This window comes from Anomaloglossus baeobatrachus, chromosome 2 (assembly GCF_048569485.1).
Source record: "Anomaloglossus baeobatrachus isolate aAnoBae1 chromosome 2, aAnoBae1.hap1, whole genome shotgun sequence".
Lineage (NCBI taxonomy): Eukaryota > Metazoa > Chordata > Amphibia > Anura > Aromobatidae > Anomaloglossus > Anomaloglossus baeobatrachus.
The window spans coordinates 408,943,602-408,963,933 of NC_134354.1; the positions used below are offsets into that span (position 1 = coordinate 408,943,602).

At 45.0% G+C, this 20,332-nt stretch overlaps 1 protein-coding gene across 3 annotated transcripts in view; it reads left to right on the forward strand.

Annotated features, from left to right (window-relative positions):
- CSMD2 (CUB and Sushi multiple domains 2) overlaps window positions 1–20,332 on the forward strand; it is a 1,639,331-nt gene that overhangs the window by 1,448,075 nt on the left and 170,924 nt on the right. For all 3 annotated transcript variants that reach the window (XM_075336114.1, XM_075336115.1, XM_075336117.1), the window contains 3 exons: window positions 3,666–3,869; window positions 4,003–4,127; window positions 12,807–12,903. In XM_075336114.1, the coding sequence (XP_075192229.1) occupies window positions 3,666–3,869; window positions 4,003–4,127; window positions 12,807–12,903 (426 nt within the window). The remainder of the gene's footprint in view (window positions 1–3,665; window positions 3,870–4,002; window positions 4,128–12,806; window positions 12,904–20,332) is intronic.

Here is a 20,332-nt window from a genome sequence, read left to right on the forward strand (position 1 = left end):
AGCCACAGTCAGCTCTAAGAGAGGGATGTGAGTCACATTCAGTTCTGAGAGAGGGATTCAAGCCACATGCAGATCTAGGAGAGGGATGCAAGCCACACTCAGCTCTAAGAGAGGGACGCGAGCCACATTCTGCTCTGAGAGAGGGTCATGAGCCACATTCTTCTCTGAGAAAGAATCGCGAGCCACAGTCAGCTCTGAGAGAGGGAAGAGAGCCACATTCACCTTTAAGAAAGAATCACGAGCCACAGTCAGCTCTGAGAGAGGGTCATGAGCCACATTCAGCTCTGAAAGAGGGTCGTGAACCACATTCAGCTCTGAGAGAGGGTCGTGAGCCACATTCAGCTCCCATCCCCCTCACAGTAGTGACACCCAGAGCACCTATTTTGGTATAATGAAAGCTAAAAATGTTCCACAGAAACCTCCATGAGGCAGTATACCAAGATCCAGGGTTGCTACCTTACCTCCATTGAGATCTAGTCTTTTGTGCAAGAATAGTCACAAAAGTCACCATCTTAAGACCCCCTGTTCATAGTTATTTGCTAGATATGGTGTTAAGGCAACAAGTTGGCAGACAGCTGTGAGCCACACATCATGAGCCCACGAGCCACATATGGGGACTTCTACTATAAGGGCTCATTCAGATGTCAGTGATTTTCTAATATGTGTTTTTCATCAGCGTTTTATCAGTTTAATCAGTTTGTCAGTTTTTACCATCAAGACTTTTGATTAGAGTTTGATCAGTTTTCTCAAATGAAAAAAAAGGGTTGCTCTCACATCAAAGAGTTCATGAAAAATGGACAACACACAGATGGCATCCACCTGCTGTCTTTTCATGGCCCTCTAGACTTAAATCGCTGAGTTTGATCTGTGACTCTGATGAAAATCGGACATGCCTCCAGGATTTTGTGGAGACCAATCAGACCGAGAAACTGCACGAATATGTGAACTACCCCATAGACTACCGGTATAGTATTATCAGTTCTATCCGTGAAAAACATACAGTGCCTACAAGTAGTATTCAACCCCCTGCAGATTTAGCAGGTTTACACATTCGGAATTAACTTGGCATTGTGACATTTGGACTGTAGATCAGCCTGGAAGTGTGAAATGCACTGCAGCAAAAAAGAATGTTATTTCTTTTTTTATTTTTTTTTTTAAATTGTGAAAAGTTTATTCACAGGGTCATTTATTATTCAACCCCTCAAACCACAAGAATTCTGTTTGGTTCCCCTAAAGTATTAAGAAGTATTTCAGGCACAAAGAACAATGAGCTTCACATGTTTGGATTAATTATCTCTTTTTCCAGCCTTTTTTGACTAATTAAGATCCTCCCCAAACTTGTGAACAGCACTCATACTTGGTCAACATGGGAAAGACAAAGGAGCATTCCAAGGCCATCAGAGACAAGATCGTGGAGGGTCACAAGGCTGGCAAGGGGTACAAAACCCTTTCCAAGGAGTTGGGCCTACCTGTCTCCACTGTTGGGAGCATCATCCGGAAGTGGAAGGCTTATGGAACTACTGTTAGCCTTCCACGGCCTGGACAGCCTTGGAAAGTTTCCACCCGTGTCGAGGCCAGGCTTGTCCGAAGAGTCAAGGCTAACCCAAGGACAACAAGGAAGGAGCTCCGGGAAGATCTCATGGCAGTGGGGACATTGGTTTCAGTCAATACCATAAGTAACGTACTCCACAGCAATGGTCTCCGTTCCAGACGAGCCCGTAAGGTACCTTTACTTTCAAAGCGTCATGTCAAGGCTCGTCTACAGTTTGCTCATGATCACTTGGAGGACTCTGAGACAGACTGGTTCAAGGTTCTCTGGTCTGATGAGACCAAGATTGAGATCTTTGGTGCCAACCACACACGTGACGTTTGGAGACTGGATGGCACTGCATACGACCCCAAGAATACCATCCCTACAGTCAAGCATGGTGGTGGCAGCATCATGCTGTGGGGCTGTTTCTCAGCCAAGGGGCCTGGCCATCTGGTCCACATCCATGGGAAGATGGATAGCATGGCCTTCCTGGAGATTTTGGCCAAGAACCTCCGCTCCTCCATCAAGGATCTTAAGATGGGTCGTCATTTCATCTTCCAACAAGACAACGACCCAAAGCACACAGCCAAGAAAACCAAGGCCTGGTTCAAGAGGGAAAAAATCAAGGTGTTGCAGTGGCCTAGTCAGTCTCCTGACCTTAACCCAATTGAAAACTTGTGGAAGGAGCTCAAGATTAAAGTCCACATGAGACACCCAAAGAACCTAGATAACTTGGAGAAGATCTGCATGGAGGAGTGGGCCAAGATAACCCCAGAGACTTGTGCCGGCCTGATCAGGTCTTATAAAAGACGATTATTCGCTGTAATTGCAAACAAGGGTTATTCCACAAAATATTAAACCTAGGGGTTGAATAATAATTGACCCACACTTTTATGTTGAAAATTTATTAAAATTTAACTGAGCAACATAACTTGTTGGTTTGTAAGATTTATGCATCTGTTAATAAATCCTGCTCTTGTTTGAAGTTTGCAGGCTCTAACCTATTTGCATCTTATCAAACCTGCTAAATCTGCAGGGGGTTGAATACTATTTGTAGGCACTGTAGATAGAACTAGTATGAGAAAAACTGATGTCTGAATGAGCCCTTATTGAAAGACCTGGCACAAATATCCTTTATATATAAAGTCCACTAATTATAGTATGCACAATGTGATGTTTTTTGAGGGTATTATAAAGGATGACATGCAAAAATATTTTGCACATAAGGTATAATAAATGACAGCCAGCATGGATTCATGAAAGATAAGTTGTGTATAACCAATCTGTTGGGGTTCTAGGGTTAGTAGGTAGTAATGGCTGACATTATAACAGCTTTTAAAAAGAGCTGGATTATTTACTCAGTACACATAACATTGTAAGGTATAGATAACTCAGTGACAAAAGATATATAATTGATGGAGAAAAATTGAATTTGATGAATGTACATTTTTTTCCAACCTATGTAACTATGCTTAATATTTACAGTGGTGGCTTAACAAGAGACATTACCTTGATTATCTATTTCAAGGAATAATATTAAAGATTCATAAAATTCCTTTAATGTAATTGTTGACAGTACTGCTGCAAGAAATCCTTGGAGTCCACAGTAACCATATGGAGAACACAACAGCTACTTTAAAGGGGTTGTTTGCTTTCATAAAATCTTCATCCTTGGCTACAGTTTCTTATAACAAACAAACCGAGCTTTACTTAGTGTCCGGGGTCCAGTGCTGAGTCTCTGACAATGCTCCCAGTGTCCATTATTGGCTGTGTCGTTGACATCACCCTGACAGCGTGTTAGCTAATCAGTGAGCTCAGTGGCTCTTTGGCTAGTGCACATACCCCCTGAGATCACTGATTGGAGAATGAACTGTCCATATGAAATCAGCACCGCATCCAATACCGTACCGCAGGAGCAACACTAGATCCTCATTGCTGGACCTGCAGACAGTGAATAAGTCAAGGTTTGCATAAATCCATTAAAGAAAATGCAATGTCCTTTTGTTTTCCATAACATTAGCTTTGACCCATGCCTGCATGTATATTCCCATTATGTTCTCTTGCCTGTCTACCGTCATCTATTTTCCTCATCCTAATTATCTTTTCTGGATCTGCCATTTCTTTGCTTTTTTAGCTGTTCCTCGTACTAGTGCCACACAGTGCAGCTCCATACCAGAGCCCAAGTATGGACGCCGTATTGGTAATGACTTCTCAGTTGGAGCTGTTGTCCGTTTTGAGTGCATTCCTGGTTATGCATTGTTGGGCTCCAAAAATATTGAATGTCAAGCAGTGATTGGAGCCTTGGCACAGTGGAACGTTTCTGTGCCCTCTTGTGTTGGTAAGTACCCTGTAAAAAATGGTATTACATATTGTAAGCTAATTTATTAGGCTTAAAACTATATATTCACTGTCTATTGCTATACAATATGGAACCCGTTCTGACATATGTTCTGTCCCTTGTGATTTATTAGTGCCTTGTGGAGGAAATCTGACTGAACGGAAAGGAACCATCCTGTCTCCAGGTTTCCCTGAGCCATACTTAAACAGTTTAAACTGTGTATGGAAGATCACAGTCCCTGAGGGAGCAGGAATTCAGGTGGGAACTCTTCAAGGAATATACAGTATATGTCTGGTTCCTTATTTATATAAACAAGTGCTTCATTGTGTGTCGTAGGAGCATTGTATCTGCTTTCCCAAAATATAATTATATCATTCTTGACCTAACTAAATTGGTCTGGGGTATAGAGGTTCATTTTGTGACTACTGAACATTAGAAGCAACATGCTCGTGTTTGTTAACAATCTCATGTAGATCCAATATATTGTTAGTTATTATAATACAAAGCAATAATGAAATATTGTGTCCAAATTCCAAATTTGGGGATCTTCACCATACCCTCAGGGCTCATGGACAAACAACACTATTTTTTCAATCTTTTTAAACCCTTGAAAAAATTAAGATTTTTTTTTCTTTTATCTTTCAATTCAAAGGACTGGTACATGACTTATTCTTTCCAAAGACAATACTAAGAAGCAGGAGGCACTCTAAGAAAGGAGATTCAAGCAGCTGAATAGGAAAGGATTCTTTACAGTTAGAGCAGTCAGACTGTGGAATGCCCTACCACAAGAGGTAGTAATGGCAGATACTATAACAGCTTTTATAAAAGGACCGAATGATTTCCTCACTACACACAACATTGTTGGTTATAAATAATTTAGTGACAAAAATGTTTAATTGGTGGAGGAAGGTTGAACTAGATGGACCTAGGTCTATGTAACTATGTAATAATAATGAAGCCTGTGGGAAAAATACCACAAAAGGTATGGGCATGCTGCATTTTTAAATAATGACACTGATTGAATAAAAAACACAAAAATGTCACAACACAAAACACTGCATTTAGTGTTTACTGCATTTCACTATAGACTTTAAATTAAAAACACTCAATGGTATCTGGAAAACTGTAAAAACTGTGCGCTGCTGGTCATACATTATCACTAGGTAAGATGCTAATATTAATCAGTGTTAGAACTAAACTTTCCAACGATAAGTCTATGTTCACATACACAGTGTTTTTATTGCATTTTATTCTGCAGTCAAAACTTGCTCTCTTGTCACTAAAACGCTTTGTTTAAGTTGCCAGTTTTGCTGTATTGTGACATTTTTAGCTGCTTTATTTGGTGGATGATTCATGTGTGATTTGCCTATATAACATGTTTAATAAAAATTTATTACGCAACAAAAACATGGATCTGGGTAGAGAAGATGATTACTTTAATTATGGAAGTTCAGATACCTTTAAAGAAATCAGTTGGATAGGAGCCAAGAATACGTGACATGTCTCCTATTGGGTAAACGGCAAAAAGAGCTTATTCTGAGATATATATGTATAGGTGTTTCATCATTCTATATTAAGCTAAGTCAGCATGAATCACTTATGACCAGAAAGTCTCGTATCTGAGTACAGTTCAAACGTCATTTTGAGTCCTGTTTTTGGATATCTTCATATAATACTGAATACAGTTCTGTTGTGAATACGTTTTCCAGTTTGGGGCTCCCTCTTGTGGCCAGTGCTGGCGATGCAGTTGATGTGTGGAATGAAAGCCACACACCTGTGGAGGACTGGCAATCAGGGTCATATTGGGCTATTTAACTGAGTAGTTTTCTCTGGTTACTTGCCGGTGGTCAATGTCTCCTGCTTGTTAAGGATATTCTGTAACCAGCTCTGCTCACTACCAGAACTCCTTTCAGATAAGTGGTCTTTGTACCTCTGCTGTTTGTTTTCCACTTTCTTGTTGTTTTTTCTGCTTTGATACTAATACATAATTCCTATTTTGTCTGTGTGGAGTTCTTGTTGGAATGGGATCATTCCTTGCTGAGAGTGTCTGGATACTTAGCTCCATGATTCTGCAAGGTATTGTGTTTGCCATGCTTGGTATTAATTCAGTCCCTCATCTGTATTAGTGTTTTTGGATCCCAGTAACATCAGAGTGCTGATACAGTGGGGGAGAGATTGTGTGACCTCAGGATTTTTCCATATCAGAAGTGCTGGTATATATTAGGGTTTTTACGGCTGCAGACAGTGGATCTGTTACGGGGGGCTGTCTGATAATAAAACCTAAAGGAAGGTCAGACAGTCAGGGTCCACCGTGCAAAGACTCTGCTGTAGACTATGGCAGAGGATAAGGGGTATATAAGTGTGCCACTGTAAAAAATAATAGCACAAGTGCAGAGTGCAATACCTCTGTTAAACTCACAGAGGAATATAATTAGAAAATAAAGCAATTCCTCCCTTACTTGGAGGGTATGTGGAATGGTCTCTGTTAAATATCACAGAGACAAAAGCAGTGAGTGGGAAATGGCACCTACCTAGGTCCGTTCCTCTAGTGGTGCCAGGAGACGGACAGCAGCGTAAGCCGCACAAAGCTCCTACCTGCGTTCGCTCCACTAGTGTGCGAGGACACGAACCACTAGATATGGCACCTGCCTAGGTCCGCTCTTCTAGTGGTGCAAAAGAGACGGACAGCAGCGTAAGCCACACAAAGCTCCTACCTGCGTTCGCTCCACTAGTGTGCGAGGACACGAACCACTAGATATGGCACCTGCCTAGGTCCGCTCTTCTAGTGGTGCAAAAGAGACGGACAGCAGCATAAGCCGCACAAAGCTCCTACCTCTGTTCGCTCCCCTAGTGTGCGAGGATACGAACAACTGCCAGACGCAGTATAAGGAACGTTACCCTAGCGGCAATGTCCACCTACGAGTAGAATCACAAGGCCCAGCCGGACCATGTGCCTCAGGCACCTGCCTATGTCCGCTCCACTAAGAGGTAAGGATACGGACTGCAGCCGAAGCTGTAAGGTATAAGAACGCTACCCTGCCGGTAGCGCTCACCTAACATAGAAAGAGAGATGCCTAGAGGGACGTGCACAGGGCGTCTACCCTCATGCATGAACCAAGAGGACTAAGCACCGGGCGGCGTGCGTCAGGGTCTTATATAGACTCTGTGCCTCATCCAAGATGGAGGACACCAAAGCCAATCCGCTGCCAGAACAACAGCAATGACGTCACGCTGGCCTATCACCAAGCAAAGCATCACAAGCAACTGACCAGCGACCAATCGGCATAGAAGGTGTCAGAGACATGTGACCACGTGTCACAAGCACATGACCAGTGGCCAATCAGCTTAGAAGGTGTCAGAAACATGTGACCTTGTGTCAGCGATGATGTCACCCGCACATGTGAAATGGCTCCAAGGTAGGACTTCGTCTCCAGCGCTTGCACATGTGCAGTAGCAAGAAATCCGGACATAGTCTCCAGAGCCACAGCAACCGTAACAGGATCTTTACTATCCTTTCCTATAAAGATAGTGTGGGCCTCCATTTTGCTGAATCTGTCTTTTCTGGCTTTGTATTGTGTTTCTTATATCACCGTAGCCATTACATGTGGGGGGCTACCTATCTTTGGGGACTGCTCCGAGGCAGATTACCTTTCTTATGTCTCTATCTGTGAGATTATTTAGTTCTCCGGCTTTGTCAAGGCGTCCAGGTCATCGTAGGCATGCCCCACGGCTACTTCTAGTTGTGTGTCAGGATTAGGTCTGCAGTCCGTTAAGTTTCCAGCCACTCTATTACCTTTTTGGGATTCACATTTTTTGATCCTCCTTGGTCCCTGAATCATAACACAGTTCATAACAGTCCACAACAAGTGAACAGAATCATTCTGTTTTGTGTGGATATGTAGCCACTGTACTATCTATAAAATCGATGGTTCCCCTGAGGAAGAAGTGGGACCATGTCAAAACGCGTTGAGGAATAAACCACCTTTCATCTGCATCTTGCTTATCGGTCTTTCGTTCCTTCTCTGCAGTGCAGTCATTACCACACCATATCTCTGGTTCTTTCGCATCATTGCTAATCCATAATATTTAGCAGCTGGTAAGTCTACTTTGAAGAGAAGGTTAGGAGAGCTGCTCCATCCAGTCAGTGCATCTTAGTAAGGTAATTAAGGCTCTTAGTGAACAGAATCATTCTGCTTTGTGTAGATATGCAGCCACTGTTACCATTATAGTTATTTTTGTGTTATGTATATAGTTGTTGTCAATGTATCATTATACTCTGCACATCATTTATGCATATATGATATTATAAAACCATCTTTTATCTCGGCATGGTAGCCTGGACATTCATTAAACAGAAATCACTCACCCGGGAAGCAATGCTGTGCAATATTTATGGCGTGTTTCCTAATTGAAGCTCAGTTTAATAGCTTTTCCAACTCACTCCCCAGGGAACAGTCGGAACGTCACAGATTCAGAACGTCACCAACTTCAGTGTTCTGCGGTGCTGCACATTCATTCTTGTTAGGGGTTAAGTGTCCCTTAGTGAAACGCATTGGCAAATTATGGCAGAACTTAGACCTGCTGCACTACAAGTCGGTTCGTTGATTACTATGGAATTTGTCGCTTCTGCACACATAGAGCAGCATGTGTTAATGTTTAGTTAACAAAAAGGGATATCTCGGTGTATGTGTACCATGAGAGATCTGGAGCTGTTTGTTATGCGTTGGCTTTTTTTTTCAATAATGAAAGCAAGGTTCTCTGCATGACATTTTGTTTTTGAGTTTTTGGGAGCTTTGTATCCAAGCGGAGAAAACATGTTCTGACACCTTTTTTCATCTTTGTATTTCATATCAGACCCTGTTAGGCAGACCTCCTGCTGATGGTTGTCAGTATTATTTAGAAGAACTGCAGGCATACCTTCTCTCTTCATTACATGATATCTACAGTACACTTACTTTTACTCCATTTTGTAAGCACGCTCCAAACACTTTATTAATCTTTCTATATATTTTAAGATATGTATCAATAAACTACTTATATATCTGCACACATGTCTGTAATGTATATTGTTTTATAACTTTTATGTTAAGATGTAAAGGTCTAATTAGTGATGGTCAAACGTGCTCGCCCTGCTCGTTACTCAATCAGGTATCGGGTTGCGCCGAGCAACTTGAGTATCAAGCATATGGTAAGTTGATGAGAAACTCAAGCATTTTAAAACTCTCATACTCAAGGTTCGATCGAGTAACGAGCAGTGGCGAGAACGTTCTTCCATCACTACTAATTATAAGAGAGGATCAAATCTTTAGTAGATTACTTTTGCCAGCTTTGTCGAATTCTCTCTAAAAATTCAATTACCATTGAATTGATTCTCCAAAAGTCACATGTACTGCTAAGCTGTTAATAGCCCAGAAAAGATATCTAAGAGTCTTAGGTCTCCAAGGACTGTTCTTGCCCCTGGTCTGATCTGCTAACCTAGAGGTGATCAGTTTTAGGGCATTTGCTGGAGAAAGGTCACAGTTCAAGTTTAACTGAACCTGTCTGCTCATATGGAGTAGCTCTGTTTGCTGAAGTTCATTAGGTTAGCGAAGTGACAGATAAAGCATCTAGTCCATCATGTAATATATACTGTAATCGCTGCTACTGCTAGGTTGGCTACTTGTTGTAGCCCAACACCAGAACAGGCAGGGGAGTATTGCCTCTGCAGGCAGCAGGGTTTCTTGCTCGGATGAGCAATTGTCAGGCATCTACTCTGGGAAAGCTTCACCGAGCAGAGAACACAGTTTATTCTAGTAATACATCAACTTTGACTCCTTTTCAGAAACTGGAATGAATTCTGCTATTATAGTTATATAGCTAAGGTCTAAAAAAGGAAAAAAGGCATAGCTATTCAATAGTCCCTAGATAACCCTAAGGGCAGGTATGAAAAAAGTGCTCAATCTAAAAATAAAGTGCAAAGTGTGCACAATAAGGATAGCTAAGAGGTACGTTTGTGAAGGATCATGTGTGTGTCCTACTAGCCTCACTATGCTCTTATAGTGATGCCAAAGCTAAGTGATAGCAGAGGTTTGGGTGGAAGATAAATAATCTAGCTGTAACTAACCCTAAATGTAACTAAATGTAACTCTCATTAGTATCCCCTACCTAGGTCATACTTAGATTGAGCACTTTTTTCATACCTGCCGTTAGGGTTATCTAGGGCAGGTTAAGGATAGTCATGTGATGAGCGAGCACTGCCATGCTCGGGTGCTTGGTATTCGAAACTAGTGATGAGTGAGTAACTGTCATGCTCGGGTGCTTGGTACTCGTAACTAGTGATGAGCGAGCACTGCTATGCTTGGGTGCTCGGTACTCGTAACTAAGAATGAGTGAGCACTACCATGCTCGGGTGCTCGGTTCTCGCAACTAGTGATGAGCGCGCACTACCATGCTCGGGTGCTTGGTACTCGTAACTAGTGATGAGAGAGCGCTGCTATGCTCAGGTGCTCAATACTCATAACTAGTGATTAGTGGGCACTACCATACACGGGTGCTCAGTACTTGTAACTAGTGATGAGCGAGCACTAACATGCTCCGGTGCTCAGTACTTGTAACCAGCAGTTGATGCTCAGATGGGCACAACTCAAGTACCAAGTATAAGTGAAGTCAATGGGGACTTGAGCATTTTTCCAGGAAATCTTCTGGAAAAAGGCTTGTCTTCCATTATACTTAGGTGCTTGAGTTATGCCCATCCGAGCATCCAACTATTCCGAACTAATACCGAGCACCTGAGTATGGAAGTGCTTGCTCATCACTAATCCCTATGCAAACACATATAGCTTGAACAATGCCCAATATTGTTATGGAGGAGCCGATTGAATATAAAAATAATATGAAATCAATCGTTGCCCCACTTCCGCTGGGCAGGTGTTAAAGCCACTAAGGACAGAAGGACGGATTACAGCAATTCAGGAGACCACAACGGAAACAAAGGAGATGTTGTAAAGGCACACTCCTATGTGTAGCGTGTCCCTGTTAACCTCACAGGTGCACAAGTAAGGGTCACGTGTGTAGGAACACGTCAAAACCAACAAAAACACAACAGAGAACGGTCACGTGCGTAGGAACACGCCAAAACCGAAAGGTAACCCAGTTAGCGTCACTGGGAAACCTGGTACATAACCACTGAGCCGGTCACGTGTGTACAGGGGCACGTCAGATCGTGAAGGCCACCCAGTTAGTGTCACTGGGTACCCAAAGCTGGCACACACATACACACAAGTCTGCCACTGCAGACGGGGCATGTGCGTAGGGGGCACGTCTTGTCCGGAAGCACCCTAATCCCAAACCATGCCGAGACACAGCTTGTACCCAGATACGAATACCTGGTGCCGGCGCCTGCCCTAAATTCAGATTCACACTAACATACATACACAGGTCTGCAACACTGCAGACTAAAATGGCGCTTGAACCTATTCACTCTGACAGCCGGGAATACAGCCTTTGCTGTCAGCATGCAAAATGACGCTCGCACCCCGATAGGCGGAGCTACAGACCTTTTATAGCCGCCACCCTGGCCCATGCCACATGGCATGTGGTAATGGCATCGGCTGCAGCCATACAGGGGCTGCCACGTCATTGCTGAAGTGTTGATGACCAATCTGCTGCTGCCAGATCATCGCTGATGTCACTGATGACCAATCAGTGGCCGCCTTGTCATCAATGACATCACGCACATGCTCAGTGTGGCTGCATGAGCACTTAGGCTCAGGATGGTACAAAACTCTAGCCACCTGATGCCTCAAGCGACGGCCAGGTGGCGCTGCAGAGTTAACCGACTCCAATGTGGGAATCAATGATGGGACGAGACCGTTTCGAGGCACAACAGAACCCTGAACTGTTACAAATATGGTTTTATTTTTTTAAGCTGAACTTCTTGCACCATTCATCTTGACATGTCAAGCTAAGAGGAAAGACAACACAGGACACATCTGATTATTTCTGATCTAGCTTTATGTTCAGTAATAAAAATATAACAAACTGAGGATTTTTGCAGCTGCAGTGGTCATATGAAAGCATAGGCAAGCTCTATTCTTGTTGCCTCTACATGTAAAGTGCTTGCCAAATTCGGATTAGTTTGCCATTTCACATTAGTAACCTTTATTACTGATAGATGCAGACTGGGTAAAAGTTATGTTTTCCTTTCTGAATGATTAAGTACGCGGAATGAAGAAACAATAGTATGCTACACAGTGATTAAAGATAAATTATGGCTAATGTGGGATCATGGTTGTCAACTGCTAAAATAAAGAAAACTTAAAATGATCTACTGTTCAAATCAGATCTTTGAGTTATAGGTATTTAAAAAAGAAAAAAAAGTTTTTATTTCATATCACAATCTTTATTAAAATAAAAATAGAATTATTGCAATTTTCAAAGTGGTCATTGTAACTTTTCTGTCCTTTAAGGAAGAATTTTCAGCAAGGCTCCTTATTATTAGAGGCAGAGTTACAATGGCAGGTAACACCTCTCTACACAGCAGATAACAAAGGATCCATAGTTCACCATAGATGATTTCACTGCTGACCTTGTTCCCCCTCTTCTAACAGTGACACATGGTCATTTTCAACACAAACAGTATGGTCAAACTCTATTCACTATACATATGTTGTTTCCTGAAACAACAAGAAGTTAGAGTTTAAAAATTCCAGAGTGACCAGTGTGAAAATTGCAAGAATCTTTTTTTTTTTTAATACACATTTTTATATGAAAAATACTGCCAAAAATTAAACAATAGGTCATTTTTGAAAATAACTTCCCTTTAAGGAATACTTTTTAAACTTTAGTTTAAGGCCAAGTTATTTTTGGATTTGCACAGTACAGTGGAGCACACAAGAAGAATTCTTAGAACAAAATGCTGTTTATTTTGTATGAAATGTTTTCATTCTTTTTATTTAGATCCAAGTTATAAGCTTTGGAACAGAGCAAAACTGGGACTCGCTGGAAGTCTTTGATGGAGGAGATAACACAGCCACCATGCTGGGGAGTTTTTCAGGTACTTTACAAGCAATTACTAGATTATAATTGATTATGCTTAATATTTTCCTTCAATCTATATTTTGCTTTTTTAGTAATCTGACAGATTTACTACTGAATATATGGCAAAATCATGGCTATATGAGCTATCAAGTATTGCTATCTCAATAACCAGATTTTGCAATAACAAACTACTTACATTAATAGATCACTTAGACCACATGCACACATTGAGTATTTGGTGAGTTTTTTCCCTCAGTATTTGTAAGCTAAAACCAGGGGTGTCATTACTTACAGCAAAGATGGGGCTGCAGTTGTACAATGCCCAGGCCAAAGACTACTCTAGTAAGATACAGCTAAGCCCCCACTAAGTGGAGGCATCACAGGTGCAGGAGGAGCAAATCACACACACACACACACACACACACACACTTCCAAAAAAATGGAGGAGGAGATTGCTGGATGGTAAAACTGCACACATTGAGTATTTGGTGATTTTTTTTACCTCAGTATTTATAAGCTAAAACCAACAATCAGAGGTAAAGTATAATAGAAACACGAGCACCACTTCTGTATTTATTACCCACTCCTGGTTTTGGCTTACAAATACTGCGGTAAAATACTCACCCAATACTGAACGTGTGCCCGTGGCCTTAGTCTTGATGAGGTTAGTGCACTTACTTTGAAAATCCATTTCAGAATGGCTGTATATTCCTAAAAAAGGAACATCATTTTAGGAGGCAGATCTGGTACTCATTAACCCCTTAATAATTCCCAATATTCCTTTTCATGGCAGTCATTAAGGGTTCCTATTCATCAGTCTAACATTTTTAAAGCATTGAGAAATAAGGATATACTGCCTCCAATGAACAAGGATGCAGCAGGTTTCTGCTGAAAACTGTAAGGCCTCATTCATAGGTCAGTAATTCATCAGTATTTGTATCCAAAATAGGAGTGTCTCCAAAACACGGAACAGGGGGTCCAACTTTCAATTATCGTTTCCACTTTGAGCTCCATTCCTGGCTTTGGCGTGCATACACTGATGAAACAATACTGACATGTGAGTGAGGCCTAACAGACACCCTGCTCCTAGCACAGATTGTAGTCACCTAACCTCCTAGAGGCTGCTGTCAATAATTACAGGTGCATCTGTCGCGGGCGGAGGAGGGGACGCTGCGCTCACCCACTGCTCGGCTCCGGCTGCTGCGGCTGCTGCTCGGTGGTGGCTCGAGCGGTGGGCCGGATCCTGGGGACTCGAGCGGCGTTCCTCACCCGTGAGTGAAAGGGGGGTTGGTGTGTGGTTTGGGGATATTGTCCGTGACGCCACCCACGGTTGTGGTGAAGTTGTGACACCACCGCTGCTCTGGACGGGGATCCCGTGAGCGATGACAGGGAGCAGCTTGGATGTTGGTTCTCCGCCTGGGGGTAGGGGAGTTGGTTGTCCCGGGGCCCGGTGAGGGGTAGGAATGCAGGCGGGCTACGAGGCCTGGTGAGGTGCAGGGTCGCGGGGGCAGCGCTGTGCCGCACGACACGGTGGTACTCACTCAGCCAGTAATCCACACAGAGTCTCTGGTCAAACAAACGGCTGGATGGACGGGTCCCACAGACGGCTGCGGTGGTTTTTGCTCCCGGCAGGTTGATGGTGACTGCCTTTCCCTGCACCTGTGTTGTGTTTACGGTTCCAGTGGCTTCCCACCGGTAACCCACTCCCCAGCTTGGATGGATGCTGAGAGAGCCCCTTTTGCCTGCAGGCTCTGGCCCTGGGAACTGTAGCCTTGGCGGTGACTATGTTTCCCTTTACGGTGTGAGCTGTTGCCTTCAATCGGGTCTTGGCTGCTGGGAAACCCCGGAGGTTCCCTTCGCTAATGGATTTGACCGGTTTTACATTTTTTAACGGTACGGCTTCCGCTCTTCTCCCACCCAAACAACCTGGCCCTGATGCTGCCCCTAAGAAGTGGGCAACACCCCTTGACCCCAGTCCAGCACCAAGTTGCCCGAGCGGGTTCTGTCTCTTTCAGGGGACCCGCGTCCATGGGGGCCCCTGAACCCCTGGAGGATTGCCACCGGTTACGGTAGTGGCGGGCCTGGGCCATCCCTTTCCTCCAGGCCCATGCTCCCAAATCAGCCTCTTTGGAGGCGGCAACGGTATCAAGCCAAAAACATTTTTATATTTACATTCCACTAAGTTTGTGGTTGCCCTGCAAGTTCTCGGGCTTGTCTGTAAGCAGTTCCTTATGCAACGGTTGCAGACAGTCCCCACGGGGACAACAGTTGCCGGCAGTTACCGGTTTAATTAAAACCTCAATCAGGTTACTTCTTCGGTTGATTTGCTTATCATTCAAAAACTTTCAAACTGGTGGTCCCAACGGGGACAACTTGCAGCGGGGCTCTGCTAACTTTACTGCTCACTCTCGTCCTCCTCACCCGGTCCTGGGTGGAAGACCACAGGCACCAGCCCCTCCAGCACATAGCAGGCGCGACGAGGAAGGGCCGCCCGGTATGCATTATTCCCGCTCCGGGGAATGTAAGTGGCCTCCGCGCAATACAGGGCGACGACTCCCTCGTCCCCCTCTGAAACAGGCTCTGTGTCCGGTCCGGAGTCACTATCATCTGTCCTCGCACCAGGCGGGTTTCCGCTAGCTGCCGCAGTCTCCAGGCTCACCACTCTTTCAGCTACTGTTATGATGGGGTGTACGTCAGATGGACCAGCAGCAGCAGGGTGCACGGGCAGGGCAGACGGAGGCAGCATGGGGGCCATGGGTAGACCGGGTCCCTCAGCCGCAACGGCCGGTCCCTCGGGGACACAGGGGCGTGGGTCACTCACCAGCTCCTCCATCATGGCCTCCATTCCGTATACCCAGGCGACCGCAGCTACCTCTTCCACCTCCACGGTCCACTGCTCCATCAGCAGACATATCTGACTACGGTATCGCCGGCAGATCCCCGCCATTCGGGCCCTGAGCCACGCCGCTGTCCCGGGCACCGGCTCCGTAACCTCTGCGTAGCTGTGCGGGGTGGACATGTTGGTAGCGGTATTTTCCAGGAACTACAAGAGTGCAGAGTCCTGGCGTCCCTGCTCTTATTGCCTCGGGCTACATGCGGCCAGACGCCATCCGTCCCCCTTAGTCTTTTTCCGGCTCCTCCTTCACAGGGGCGGGGTTTTGGTTTTCGCGCCTCCACTACTCGGGAAGACGCTCGAGCGGGGACTTTTTGCGCCCAAAATGGCGGCTTCTCAAGATTTTCGGCCGGACACCTCCGGCAGTCACAAGGTGCACCTCTACCAGACAGCAGAGCGGTAAGATCCTGTTCGTGACGCCAAGTTGTCGCGGGCGGAGGAGGGGACGCTGCGCTCACCCACTGCTCGGGTCCGGCTGCTGCGGCTGCTGCTGCTGTTCAGTGGTGGCTCGAGTGGTGGGCCGGATCCCGGGGACTCGAGCGGCGTTCCTCGCCCGTGAGTGAAAGGGGGGTTGGTGTGTGGTTTGGGGATATTGTCCGTGACACCACCCACGGTTGTGGTGAAGTTGTGACACCACCGCTGCTCTAGACGGGGATCCCGGGAGCGATGATTGGGAGCAGCTTGGATGTTAGTTCTCCCCTCCGTGGGTAGGGGGGTTGGTTGTCCCGGGACCCGGTGAGAGGTAGGGATGCAAGCGGGCTACAGGGCCTGGTGAGGTGCAGGTTCGCGGGGGCAGCGCTGTGCCACATGGCACGGTGGTACTCACTCAGCCAGTAATCCACATAGAGTCTCTGGTCAAACAAACGGCTGGATGGACGAGTCCCACAGACGGCCGCGGTGGTTCTCCTCCCGGCAGGTTGATGGTGACTGCCTTTCCCTGCACCTGTGTTGTGTTTATGGTTCCAATAGCTTCCCACCGGTAACCCGCTCCCCAGCTTGGATGGGTGCTGAGGGAGTCCCTTTTGCCCGCAGGCTCTGGCCCTGGGAACTGTAGCCTTGGCGGTGACTGTGTTTCCCTTTACAGTGTGAGCTGTTGCCTTCAATCGGGTCTTGGCTGCTGGGAAACCCCGGAGGTTCCCTTCGCTAATGGATTTGACCAGTTTTACGGGGACTCCTAGCCTGGTCGGGGTCCGTAGGCCCTGCCGAATGGTGCTGGCTTCTCTTCACTCTCCGATCCGGTACCGGCGGGCCACCGCCCGTCCCCGGTCCTTACGGTTCACTCCAATCAGCCTCTCCTGCAGACGGTCACCACCGTCTGCCAACCTTGCTGTATGTGCCCGGGCTACGCACCCGGACACGGTCAGGCTCCTCTACTACCACTTCGCTTCTCAAACTTAATCTGACCCTTTTTCCCGCCTCCAGGACTGTGAACTCCTCGGTGGGTGGGACCAACCGCCTGGCCCACCCCCTGGTGTGGACATCAGCCCCTGGAGGAAGGCAACAAGGATTTGTGTTTGACCTAGGTGTGCCTAGCCGGGGTGTGAGGTGTGTTGGTGTAGTACCTATGACGACCTGGCTTGTCCAGGGCGCCACACATCTACATGGGTAACAGAGGGTGGAGACTCCCTATTTAACCCTATTGTCACACCTATGAAGAGATCAATGAAAAAAAAAATATATAGCTCTCAAAATTTTATCATGTAAAAGCAATTTATTTTCATGAGTTTTATAAAACTGTTTTTAACATGTAAAAGTAGGAGATCCAATATATACAGTCATATGAAAAAGTTTGGGCACCCCTATTAATGTTAACCTTTTTTCTTCATAACAATTTGGGTTTTTGACACAGCTATTTCAGTTTCATATATCTAATAACTGATGGACTGAGTAAAATTTCTGGATTGAAATGAGGTTTATTGTACTAACAGAAAATGTGCAATCCGCATTTAAACAAAATTTGACCGGTGCAAAAGTAGGGGCACCTCAACATAAAAGTGACATTACTATTTTGTAGCTCCTCCTTTTGCAAAAATAACAGCCTCTAGTCGCTTCCTGTAGCTTTTAATGAGTTCCTGGATCCTGGATGAAGGTATATTTGACCATTCCTGTTTACAAAACAATTCCAGTTCAGTTAAGTTTGATGGTCGCCGATCATGGACAGCACGCTTCAAATCATCCCACAGATTTTCAATGACATTCAGGTCTGGGGACTGGGATGGCCATTCCAGAAAATTGTAATTGTTCCTCTGCATGAATGCCTGAGAAGATTTGCAGCCGTGTTTTGGATCATTGCCTTGCTGAAATATCCATAGCCTGAGTAACTTCAACTTCGTCACTGATTCTTGCACATTATTGTCAAGAATCTGCTGATACTGAGTTGAATCCATGTGACCCTCAACTTTAACAAGATTCCCGGTGCCAGCATTGGCCACACAGTCCCAAAGCATTATGGAACCTCCACCAAATTTTGCTGTGGGTAGCAAGTGCTTTTCCTGGAATGCCGTGTTTTTTTTGCCTCCATGCATAACGCCTTTTTGTATGACCAAACAACTCAATCTTTGTTTCATCAGTCCACAGGACCTTCTTCCAAATTGTAACTGGCTTTTTCAAATGTGCTTTTGCATACCTCAGGAGACTCTATTTGTGGCGTGCTTGCAGAAACGTCTTCTTTTGCATCACTCTCCCATACAGCTTCTCCTTGTGCAATGTGCGCTGTATTGTTCACTGATGCACATTGACACCATCTGCAGCAAGATGATGCTGCAGGTCTTTGGAGGTGGTCTGTGGATTGTCCTTGACTGTTCTCACCATTCTTCTTCTCTGATTTTCTGATATTTTTCTTGGCTTGCCACTATGGCCTTAACAAGAACTGTACCTGTGTTCTTCCATTTCCTTACTATGTTCCTCAGGCCCTGTGCGCACTTGAAAACGGAATTTTCTTAAGAAAATTCTGAAGGGTCTGAAAGATTACCGCACACGCGGTAAAAAAACGCGGCAAACCGCACCCGAAAACTGCATGCGGTTTGACCGCGATATTGTTCGTGGTATTGCCGCGTTTTTTCCAAGTGCGGGTTGGTACATGTGTTTTAATGCATTCAATGCAAAAAAGCACATTGAAAAAAATAAAAAGTTCCTTCTGAGATAGATAGTAGATAGATAGATGATAGATAGATAGATAGATAGATAGATAGATAGATAGATGACAGATCACTGCATTGCTCCCGAGCGGTAATGTGTTGTTCACATTACCGGCTGTGGGAAATGACCTGTAATTTCCTCTCTGCAGTCTCGTTGTAAGGCTGCATTCAGCGCTGTATGTCAGTCGCGGCTGGATGTAAGCATCGCAGAATGTGGATTACGCTGGAGCTGTGTGTTTCGGGGGGGTTAATAAAGGGGTGAAACAGGGGCTTTTTTTGTGTTTTATTTAAAATAAAGGATTTTTCGGTGTGTGTGTTTATTCACTTTACTTATGGGTTTATCATGTCAGCTGTCACATAGAGGCTGCCATGATCAAGCCTGGACTTAAATGGCAGCGATCCGCTGCCATTTAACTCGTTATTACCTGGATTGCCACTGCATCAGGGCATCTGGAAGAGCCGGGGACACTCCGGGACTGTTGCATAATGGATGCGACAGTCCCGGGAGAGCTGCGGGCTGATATTCTCAGCTGCAAGAGGAGGGGGCAATAACCCTGCCCCTCTCCCTCCCCAGCCTGAGAATACCGGGCCACCGCTGTTTGCTTACCTCGGCTGGAAGGTAAAAATACAGCGGAGCCTACGTGTTTTTTTTTCTATATGTCCGTTTGATTTGCATGTGTATTCTGTGTCTGTGTGTGAATGTGATATGTGTTTACTCTGCTCCGCTTCTTCTTCCTGTCATAATGACATCACTTCCCTGCAAACCGCAGGCAGCGATGAACTTTATGTCCCGAAACCGCGAAATACCGCAGGGAATAACGCAGGAAAATGCAATGAACCGCACAGAATTTGCTGCCTGGGTTATTCCCTGCGGGATTTCACGATTACATTGCAGTCAATGGAGTGATATTCCGCAGCAAAACATGCAGCTGTCAAAATCCGCATAGTATGCATAGCATTTTGTTTTCCCATAGGTTTTGCTGGTGAATCACTGCAGAGATGTTATGAACATAACATGCAGCGAAACATGCAGCAAAACCGCAGGAAATCCGCGGGAAAAAACGGCAAGTGCGCACAGGGCCTCACAGTGGAAACTGACAGTTTAAATCTCTGAGACAACTTTTTGTATCCTTCCCCTGAACAACTATGTTGAATAATCTTTGTTTTCAGATCATTTGAGAGTTGTTTTGAGGAGCCCATGATGCCGCTCTTCATAGGAGATTCAAATAGGAGAACAACTTGCAAGTGGCCACCTTAAATACCTTTTCTCATGATTGGATACACCTGCCTATGACGTTCAAAGCTCAATGAGGTTACAAAACCAATTTAGTGCTTTAGTAAGTCAGTAAAAAGTAGTTAGGAGTGTTCAAATCAAGAAATTGATAAGGGTGCCCATACTTTTGCACCGGTCAAAT